This window comes from Trachurus trachurus (genome assembly GCF_905171665.1).
Source record: "Trachurus trachurus genome assembly, chromosome: 5".
NCBI classification, from domain to species: Eukaryota; Metazoa; Chordata; class Actinopteri; order Carangiformes; family Carangidae; genus Trachurus; species Trachurus trachurus.
The window spans coordinates 26669152-26680688 of NC_139896.1; the positions used below are offsets into that span (position 1 = coordinate 26669152).

The 11537-nt window shown below is 44.2% G+C and overlaps 1 protein-coding gene across 1 annotated transcript in view; it reads left to right on the top strand.

Moving 5' to 3' along the window:
* Positions 1 to 10633, top strand: part of rims4 (regulating synaptic membrane exocytosis 4) — a gene marked incomplete at its 3' end in the record, with an annotated part of 43211 nt that extends 32578 nt beyond the window's left edge. The window contains exons 5-6 of the mRNA XM_083972232.1: positions 1362 to 1501; positions 10415 to 10633. Of these exons, the coding sequence (XP_083828358.1) occupies positions 1362 to 1501; positions 10415 to 10633 (359 nt within the window). The remainder of the gene's footprint in view (positions 1 to 1361; positions 1502 to 10414) is intronic.
* Between the last annotated feature and the right edge of the window lie 904 nt (positions 10634 to 11537).

Sequence of the window (11537 nt, forward strand, 5' to 3'; positions counted from 1 at the left end):
ACTATACCCTTGCTGACTTAAGTGTTAAAAGAGTAAAAACTGTCTTCTATGGATCAGTCAAAGGCTAGTAAGGTAAAGTAAAAAGGCTGTTTGCTAAACCATAAAGGTTTCCACAGCATGTAAATGCACCACAAGCCACCACTACAACACAACGACGTGGTGTGGGAAACGTTTTACTTTTATTTTCACAGCGGAACTGGCAAAAACACATCAAGATGTCAGGAAGTCAGTGTACACCCTTCCCAGAATGCCGCACACACAAAACAACTTCCTCTGTGCTCTAACACGGCAGTATTCTGCTATTGACACACTCCTACTGCTCCCTGCTACTATAGCCTCAAAACATGGGGCGGCTGCTCTGAGCTAAACACCATCCCCAAACTCGCTAATTTTAAAAACACACCAGCAGTAGCAAACACTGATCTGTACTGGGACTGTTGTTATTCTGTAAAGTGAAGTAAAGACAGTAAAATGACTGCTGTGTGGAAAACCACACTGTGGCCCGTAATGGGCTCTTTGCACAGCTCCACTACTTCCTGAACTTAATGCTGCTCCTTTGTTTCCTGTCTTACATTATTGGACAAACTGATTAATCCAGGTGTGTCTCAGTAGTCACAATGGTCAGACGCACCTGGATTAATCAGGTTGTCCAATAATGTAAGACAGGAAATAAAGGAGTAGCATTAAGTTCAGGAACTAGTGGAGCTGTGCAAAGAGCCCATTGAGGTGCAAATGAGTGAGTTTGGAGCTGACGAGAGGATCGAAAAAGGCTGTAGCTGCTGTGATATGACGACCCTGCCCACATTGAAGAACTCAGCTGTAATGGACAAGGACCTAAACCGAGTCGAGTTGAGTCAAGATGAGTAGAGCCGTAACTGTGTAGTAGAAAAGGGCCACTGGTTTTTTTGGCAACAAAATTCTCGCTGGCCTTAACGAACTCGGACATGTTTGTTTACAGTGTGTGGGAAGAGCACGATGGGAGGAGGGAGGCGGAAGTCACTACGGCAACACAGTGCAGCCCCGATACATAAACAGGGGCTGTACCGTTATAACCCTAGTTAAAGTAAAAAATCGTTTCTACGATTTTCACATTTTTAACATTGTCCTAACTAAATAATCCGATTACGATTTAATACTATTAATTAATCAAACAGGTCTAGCTCTAACACATCAACTTTGAGGACAACATGTTCACTTGCTGTCTAATATATCCCACCCACTTACAGCTGCCATGATGAAGTGTTATTCAGTGTAATTCCCTTCACCTCTCAGTGGTCATAATGGTATGCCTGATCAGTGTATGTGCTATGCTGGGTCCACATTGGGTCCAGGTCTAACTGTTCTATCTGCTGTCATTCTAGCTGCCTACATCAAAGTTTACCTACTGGAGCATGGCGTCTGTGTGGCCAAAAAGAAGACTAAGTCAGTGAGGAAGAGTCTGGATCCTCTCTTCAACCAGGTCCTGATCTTCTCGGAAAGTCCTCAGGGGAAAGTGGTACAGGTAAGACACATGATCACTGTCCATCTGATTCACAACCAAGATAACCAAGAATTTTTGAGAGCGATCCAGCTGACATGAGTCCTGACCATAGCCTTGCTTAAAAAAGGAGTCTGGAAACTGACAGACATACTATCTCAGTCAACATCAGTTGTTGCAAAAAGAAGTCCAGTTTTATTCAAGTATATGGAGAAAAGAAACATTTGGCTCCTTTCCCATTGACAAAATGAGCCGGGTCTGGGGCGGGACGGCTCTCCATTCCGAAACACCTCCATTCCGACACACCGCTGTTCCTAAACCCCCCCACTCCGAAACACCACTGTTCCGAACGTCCGCCCGAAACACCGCTGTTCCGAACCCCCACCCCCCTCTGTCCGTGGTGCTGAACCGGCTGATGTTGTTTACACTCTGCGTTGTAGCTTGTCTGTGAAACACGCGCTGCTCAGGGACTGGACAGATCTGTCTCAATTGCTTTCTCCCCGACTCCGTTGTGGGGGATCTCCACAGAGTAAAAGAAATACACTTTTTTTCTCTCCCCTGCTCCGCTCGAGCGCGGCTGAACCCGGCTTGAGCCCACTTCACGGGCGCGAGCCTGCTGCAGCCGCCGCTCCTGCTGACAGCAGACTGAAGGAGAGAAAAAAATTAATTTTGCTTTGGTTGGGTTTAGGCAATGAAGAAAGGAGTTGGCTAAGTTTAGTAAAAAGACCAGGTAGAGGCTAGACAGGCCAGAAGCATAATGAGTGTTTTATTAATATGAAGTATTTGCTTGTTTTGCAGTTAATTATGCACATGATCCGTTTGACGCCAAAAAGGAAAAAAGGATCAATGTGCAGGCTCTGTTTCCTTTCCGATTGATCCGTCTGTCCGTTCGGAGTGGGGGGGTTTCGGAATGGAGGGTTTTCCCCAACAGCCTTTTCGTAATAGCAGGGTCTTTAGAAAAAATAGGAAACCCCGCTATTACGAAGAATGGAAGTCTATTTTCGGAAAGGCGTGGTGTAACCCGAGAATTAATGCATCGGATCCAGGCTTCAACACCTGCGGATCGGACCGGGTTGGGTCTTTGAGAACTGTAGCAGGTATGAAGCAGCTTAGAAACTGCTCAGATGGACTTTGAGAGTTAGGCCTTCATTCACAAGAACTTAAAGGGACAGTATGTGAGATTTACCCCCATCTAGCGGTGCGGTTGCATGTCGGCACGTATTCTTGCTGTTGCGTTTACGTAAACTCGGGCAGAAGTCAGAAAAACAACACACGCTGCATGTATCAGGATAAACAAGCCTCTATGTAAACAAACGGTCCGCCAGCACGAGGCAAAACAATACAGGCGTGACAATATGTTGTCATGGTGATGTCGTATTGTTTACCTGACCCACGTTTTACCGGCTTTCTCTCGTCAAGTAAAATAACATCCAGTTGGTTTGCCGACGGCGTCACTCACGGCGTCATTCAGGTGTCTGACTGCACCTGAAGGCAACACCAGTGCCTCCGTCCTTCCTCACACTAGCTACACGGTGGTGACAGTTTTAACAGGCGCTGTCTGGAAAACTTTCTCCCCGAGCCGAGAAGCTCCGGCGGCCCGAGTTTGAGGTTACTTACAGCCACGGTGACACTGAACGTAAAACATGGCGATTCAACATGGCAGAGAAGGTTCGGTGAACCCCCCCCTGTATGTTTGTAACGACTTGTAACATCTCATTCTAAGGTACGAGAAAGCGCTCGTTTGTATGCGGGCGCGATTCCACTTCAGTGAAATACGTATTTATGAAAGCGATATTTGATTTTTGTCAATAAAAAGCCAATAAAGTCCCATACTGTCCCTTTAAAGGGACATTGTGTAACTTCTCCTGTTATCTATTCACGAAAATCAATTATTTAGTTTAAAAGTATGTTTTTCATTAACCAGTAATCACCCCCATCAACAAACTGAAGTGTTCCTTACAGCTCTGAATTTGGTGTTCATATCATTCATATCTACATGGAGCGGGTAAGCTCGGTGCTGGCTGCCATGTGGTGTCGCCATGTTTTTACGTTCAGTGGCAGCGTGACGGTAGGAAACCACAGAAACTCACCGGAGCTGTCGGCTCAGGTCGAGGTGGCGTCTGTGAAATGTCACCGCGGTAACGCAGTGAGGAAGAATGGAGCGTTACACTGATGCTGCATTCACCTGCAGTCGGGCAGATGGCCGTCAGTAACAAACCAGATGTCATTTTAGTCACAGAAGTCGAGAGAAAGCCGGTAAAACGTGGGTCAGGTAAACAATACGACATCACCATGACAACATATTGTCACGTGTATTGTTTTGCCTCATGCTGACGGACCACTTGTTTACATAGAGGCTTGTTTATGCCGTTACGTGCAGCGGCTGTCGTCTGTCTGCTGTCAGCCCAATTTCACATGAATGCAGCATGAAAAATACGATTGCAATATACAACCGGAGCGCTAGATGGGAGTTATTCCTACACAATGTACCTTTAAATAGACTAATCACTAAAAAAAAGAGAAAGAAACAGACCCAGGTTTCCAGTGGAATCAAGTGTCATGGCGACACCCAGCATCATTCTCCGGAAAGTGGTGAATAGCATGTGATGTTGATGAAGTGCTGTGACCTGACCCAGCCCAAAGGCCAGATGAAGCTCAATGACTGCATGATCAACTGTGTCCTCTGGGAAATTTTGAGAGGGCCACGGGGGCTACGGCCGGTTTTGCCATCTCTGTCAACATGGGAATCACTAGTAGCAAATCGAAATTTGTCCGGAAGATGAGGAACAATAAGTAGGAAAAAATCTACACAATAACAGTAGTGCCCGGGGCAAAGCCCCAGGTACTACCCGCAAAGCCCCGGGCACTGGTCCCTGCAGCTTTTTCATAGCTGTAAGGGCCAGTGCCCGATGTGCTTTCCCCATGGCCCTAATAACTAGAAAATTTCCTCTGGGAAATTTTGACAGGGCCATGGGAGCTGCCATCTCCGACCTCAAGGTCAAGACAGAGCTAATCAAATAGTAACATGATCGTCTTTCTATAAGCACTGATATGGAGGAGTTGTGTGTGTGTGTGTGTGTGTGTGTGTGTGTGTGTGTGTGTGTGTGTGTGTGTGTGTGTGTGTGTGTGTGTGTGTGTGTGTGTGTGTGTGTGTGTGTGTGTGTGTACACAAGACTTGTGTCTACTGTTTAAAGTTCAAATTAAGTCTCTAGGTGAAAGTATGCCTGAGCAGTAGACGTTTGAAAAACTCCAATGATTGTTCTTTTACGCTCTTTTTTTCCCGCCCGTCCCATTGACTTCAATGCAAAATTTTGCGCAGTTTTTCGCTTTGATATATAATTTGTCTAGGACTAGTAGCGAATCGAAATTCATCCGGAAGATGAAAAATAATAAAAAGTATTAGGAAAAAATCCACACAATAACAATAGTGCCCGGTGCCCTAATAAACAGTACGATTTCAAGAGGGTCCTCCATCCGACTTCGTCAGCGCTCTGGCCCTAAAAATTGCAGTGCGCCTCGCCTGCAGCACATTTAAAGTTAAGGAGAGGAGCTCATTTGATCTGAGTCAGCTGTGTTAAAACCCACTCACACATTCTCTCCTCCCTCTTTTCCACTCGCACCGGTAGGAGGGACAGAGGTGGGAAATACTGTACTGTAAGAGTACTTGCAAAGTGCGCCTGGACACACCCCGTTTGTGCAACGCATCCCGTTTGCAATTAGAGCAATTAGTTGGTTTGGATTTGTAGTTGGTTTTTCAACTGGGCTTAGGTGATGTTGTTCCAAGCTCCAAGTTCCGACCTCCAATGTAAATGAAATCCACCATCACATACTGTGATATATGTTTTGATTGAGAGACTTGGGCTGGCATGTATACAATATTATCTCTTCACCTGACGTTCTCAGTAAAGTTAAGCTACAGCCAACAAGTCAATATTAAAGCAGATATCAGCTTCACGGCCGTTTCGGCTAATGCTGCGTTCAAGGCAGGCTTTTGAAACCGTAAGTTACAGCTTCAAGTCACAACTACGACTTGGTAGCGTTCCAGGTAACCCGTAGCTCGTGTTTTTACCATCCTGTTGTCTGTGAAAGTTCCCTATAACGGCCACTCGTAACTTCCGACCCGTGAACTCGTACCAGATCGAACTGGTATGACTTCACAGGAAGGAAAAACACAAAGTACGAGTTTCTTTGAACGCACCATGAGTTAGCAGCCCCCGCCCTTGTCAGGCATCAATTGGTCCTCGTGCTACGTCACCACATTCACGCGCATCCCTTGGCTGCACACACAGCCCTTCATGCCGTTCTCTCTCCTCATTGGATAACACTTGTATCCCACAAGGAACATTTTCTCCTCGGGTTACAGCAGAGCAGAGTGACGGAGAGACTCGTGTTTAGGCTGAAATACTTCATGTAAGTGATTGCTGACGGAAAATAGGACTATTTAGGACTTATATTAACAAAAACATTCCACTGATATCTGCTTTAAGTTTTTCTCAATTGTTTACACACAAATACTGGTACTTGAGACACAATGACCACAACATGTAACTCATGCACCAACCCCCTGAACCAATTCTGCTAAACTACAAGCACAAATTCTGCTTTACATTTAAATTGCAGTTCAGAACACACTTCTTTCAAAACACGACACAATTCTCTGCATTTGGCACAATTTTCATGAAGGAAGTCTCTTGTTTTCACAAGGAACACAATATCATTCAAACTTCTAATTGCCCTACTATGTGTAACGGAGTTAAAAGGTAATTTGATTCCACTTGCCATCAACAACTCACCACACAACACAAAAACTTGTTTTTCCTATGGTAATTAAATGCAGCACCCCTGTGGATTAGGGTTGTGCACCCCGGGGGGTAGCAGCAGTCGGACCTTGCTGTCTCCCTGGTAGGTGCACAAGCTACGAGCTCTGCCATTGTTTCATATTAATTACTTTAATTTCAATACTAAGGGGTGGTTTAAGTTGTATTTTTTAAGCATATAGCTCCCGAACGGTCGAGCACGTCCTTTTTCATAAAAAGTTGAAGGTGTTTTTCTCTTATTTTTGTTTACAAAATGGCTATGGTTACACGTGTTAGCTAACCTGCACTTTCTTTTCATTTTACATTTTTCAGCCATGTATGTGTGTGTGTGTGTGAGAAGAAGACCTGTACTGACTGTAATGTTGATTCCTCTGCCAGGTCCATGTGAAAAATAAACGGTGAGATTGCCAACGGTGAAGGTCTGCCTCATATAACCCTAACCCTAACCCTAACGCAATGATGAGTACCAAAACCGCTACATATGCACACTGACTCATTACATGGGAAAACACCTGCCACACAGTTTTACAATTAGCAATCAGAGCTTTAGCATAAAAGGGCAACAGGCGAGCTCTTCTGTTTTGGAGCAATGGATGCCAACACTGGAAACAGAGGCAGAGCCAGTGGAGTGAGAGTAAGAGGAGGAGGACGGGGAGGACGAGGACGAGGAAGGCCAAGGACTGTAATCTCTGATGAAATCCGGACCACTTTGGCTGACCATGTGGTCAACCATGGTCTAACAATGAGGGAGGCTGGGCAAGGAGTACAGCCAAAGTTGAGCAGGTACACTGTAGCATCCATCATCCGGACTGAAATGAGAATAGGTAAGAAATCTACTCTCACTAGAAAATTGCGGTACTGCATATCAATACAGTACTCAATGAGTACAGTAGTACAGTATAGCCCTTGGTCTGTTCTGTAGGACTGTAAAATAAAGTATGTTTCAAGTATTTAGTAAATGAATTCCTACTTTGTATTCCTACACAGTATTTACAGTGTTTTACTATTTGTATTTCAGAACTGAAAGATTACACAAGGTGGTCAGGAACGTCTTCTGTCTCCCGAACAGGAAACTGAAATCATGAACATGGTCCTAGAAAATAACGCCATAACATGACGGCAAATACAAAGAAAAAAAAAGAAAAGAAAAGAAAACAATGAGATATTTCAAAATATTGATAGGGAAAGCTTATCAACACTGGACTGTGTCTTGCACAGAAATAATCTGAGAATGAAGCAGGTCTACAGGGCGCCATTTGAACACAATTCAGAAAGAGTCAAAGAATTGCGATATAACTATGTGCAAGTAAGTCCTATACAATCCAACAATTGATTTATACTCTCAACACTGTATAAATTATATATATCATCATAATCATAATGATTGTGTTTCACAATAGTGACCACTCCATGTCTATTTCTCATATTGTCATGTTTGTTTCACAGAGTCCTTGAGCTGGAGGTGGCTGCAGTGGAGCACCAGTTCATCTTTATTGATGAGGTTGGATTCAACCTCACAAAAAGAAGAAGGAAGGGAAGGAATATCATCAGCCAGTGTGCCAAGTCCCTGGCCAGCGTGGAGGGAACATCACAATGTGTGCAGCGATTACCCACCACTGCGTCATCCATCACCATGCAACACGGCTCATGTGAGCACATTCCTGGACACCCTACACAACACCCCACCTCCTTCCACATCCCTCCTTCCACCTCAACTCCTTCCATCCCTCCTCCTTCCCCACATCACAGGAGGGCGGAGCTCAGAAGTTGATTTAGGCAGGTAGCTCACCTGTGGCCGCCCTTTCTGCTCTGGAGAACGAAGCAGCTGGTTGCCTAGTCCTCAGCCTCCCTAACCCCATGATTGTTGAGCTGCGTAGTTGATGTAAGTTATTCATTTAAGTTCCACACACTCTTTGTTTATTTTATAGAGTGCCGAAGCGCAAGCAGGAAGTAATGGCGCCATGGGTCCTCAATTCGAAAAAAGTCTCCATACAAATGAACGGGAGTCCAAGTTTTATTTCGTGATCCGTTTGAATAGTGCCATGAGAAAAAAATATGTCCTTTACCTGTTTAAAACATCACGTTTCATGCAGAGAAATCAGCAGTTTATCGTAAAACGGCAACAGAAGAATGTATTTTGTGTGACGACACTCTGCAGATTACAAATCTGATGTCCCACAAAAAATACGTCACCAACTGACATGGGAAAGGGCGGCATTTGGTGTGTGACGTCACCTACGCGACCTAGTCTTTCTGGTTACGGATTCTTCTGAATTTTATTTTACAATAGTTTTACAACAAACTGCTGATTTCTCGGCATGAAACATGATGTTTTAAACAGGTAGAGTACTTTTTCTCATGGCACAATTCAAACGGATCACGAAATAAAACTTGGACTCCGTTCATTTGTATGGAGACTTTTTTCGAATTGAGGTCCCATGGCGCCGTTACTTCCTGCTTCCGCTTCAGCTCTCTATAGTTAATTGAAGAATATTGTTGCTACCTTCTACTCTTTATTAAGTTTGAGTTATGTTTACCAAGATTAAGTACACTTTGAATAGTGTAACTTATCTGAATATTTGAGTTGTGTGGACTAATCTTTGCTGTTCTTTCGTTTTCCTTTTCATCAGAATTAACCAGCGAAACAATAAATAAGATGAACTGGACCCTCTGTGTTTGTGGCATTGTTTCAGACAACAACTCATTGCGTTGATCGACCATAATCCGGAACCAGTCTATTCCCACACCCAGTCATATTTTACACACTCATTCCACCAGATCAGATAGACAGCCCAGAGCAGCTCAGGTAGGCTACATTGTCATTTGGGATAATGTCAGTTTCCACCGGGCTGCTCCGGTTCGTAACTGGTTCGCTGCCCACCCACACTTTTTAGTTGTTTACCTCCCTCCATATTCTCCATTCCTCAATCCTATTGTGGAATCTCTTTCTGCCTGGAGATGGGAAGTGTATGACCGAAATCCACAAACGCATGTACCCTTCTCCAAGCTTTGGAAGACACGTGGAGATACAGCAGTTGATGCTTTTCATGGCTGGATTCGCCATGCTCAGCGATATTTCCCCCGCTGCTTGGCCAGGGAAAACATTGCTTGTGATGTGAATGTGGTGCTGTGGCCAGACCCAAACATGCAGCATACTTCGTCTTGTTTTTTTACTGTAACTGTATACAGTAAATGCTTGTGTTTTGTATGTAGACCACTGTATGTGCAACTTTGTGTTGGTTGGGATTGGTTAGACTGTGTACATTGTTTTTGTGGGGAAAATAAAATATATTTGTTAGCATGTATTTGTTCGTTCTGAGTATTGTATATTTGTGTGTTCTGAGTATTGTAATGCTGACAATGTTATTATTATTCTATCTTATTCTCTCATTGAACAGATATTGTTTATTGTTTGTGATGTAGTTATGATATTTGACCTCTGCCGGAACTGCGTGTTAGTGACAGACTTCCTGTGTTGTGGTCAGGGAGTTGCAGTTAGTACAGCCCTGTGTTATGATCGCTCGCCTGTGAATGTAACTCACCTGTGTTTGCTGCCGTCCTCCAGTAAAGTGAGTTGAAGTGAGATATTCCTCTGAGTGGTTCTTTCTCCTGCACGTAGACATCGTAATCTCCTGTTAGCTAGTTGGAAATGTGTCTTTATCAGCCTCCCCTGCACACTTCTGCATTCATTTACTACGTAAATCCATTTTACATAGTAAATGCCTGCTTTCATTTGAGATGAAATGACCATTTCTTTTTAACTTGCGTGCCTTACACACACACGCTCCCACTGCCCTTTGTGTTGGTGCCGGAGGACAGAAAACAACAAAAAGTTTACACGGCTCAACTTTATTGAGGAGCACCTGCAACTCAAATTTGGTTAAATTGCTCTTCCTCACAGTTTTTCCCATGGAAATATGAATTTTGATGATAATTTACACTACTAACATGTCTTCTGCAGCGCAGGAAAAGCCGAGACAGGCATCATTGGTTTAATTTGGTGTCGGACTGCTCTCTCTTTGACAGAGGTAGTGTTCAGCTGTAGGCGGATTACACATTAATGCATAAAACTAAAGTGAAGTATTACACATACTATTAAAAAAATCTGTCTCTCCCATAGGTGATTGTTTGGGGCAACTATGGACGGATGGACCGCAAATGCTTCATGGGTGTGGCTCGAATCCTACTGGAGGAGTTAGACCTCAGCACGATGGTGATTAGTTGGTACAAGCTCTTCCCTCCCTCCTCCATGGTGGACCCAACAATGGCGCCGCTGATCCGCCACTCGTCCCAGATGTCCCTGGAGAGTACCATTGGGCCCTGCTGTGAGCGGTCCTAAGACTCAAGCAAAATTTCACATCTGTTGTCGTGACAAAGATTTTTGTTGACGTCTGTCTTAATACACCCCGGCACAGCACAGTGCCGCACTTTGACAGGCCCAACCACACTGGCAAATGAATCACTTTCCTGATTGGGACATCATTTTACAAAGCAGTCGTTAGTTCTGGCACTCATTGGAAATATACAGTGTCTTTCAATATTCCATCAGACTGTTTTTCCCAAGCACTCATGGGAGACACGTTTATTTGTTGCTGAAGCCAACTTTCCCTCACACTCAAAGGAACATTATGCTTTCTTCATATCTCAATGAGACACAAACCCTCCCTAATCAGAACACTTCAAAAGGAGGGTTCAGTTGTTATCATTGATCACGTCCTGCTGGGACCACAGTACAGTGCAGGCTCACCTATACTTCTGTGACTTCCTCACATTCTCTATTACATTGTTGTCTCGAGGGGACTGAATGGATCACACCGTGCGTGTCCAGTGTCAGATGAGAAGATGAGACTGTTCACAGGTTGCCTAAGACACTGGCCTCCAGGTGACGGTGGATTTATAGAGGAATGAGGACGAAAGAACATTTCAAACTCTGACACTCTGAGTATCTTTGGCCTCCTCAGTAGCAGTAAGTCCATGTGGCATGAATGTAAATCTTCCTAGAAAGATCTCAATCTTTACATTCACGGTGATGCAGAGGTCTGCTAACATGTCTAGGTTGGTTCCTAGGGTGATGCTGTAAAAGCAGGTTCTGTGTTCCTTAAGATCACATACCATGCTGAAAACATTTTTATTGCAATCAATCAGGGTGTCAGCTTATTTTTGTATGTTTTTGTGGGAGGAGCTTATACATTGATTCAGCTAGTGCTGTGATTGGTTGCAATGAAAACCTGCAGCCAACCTAC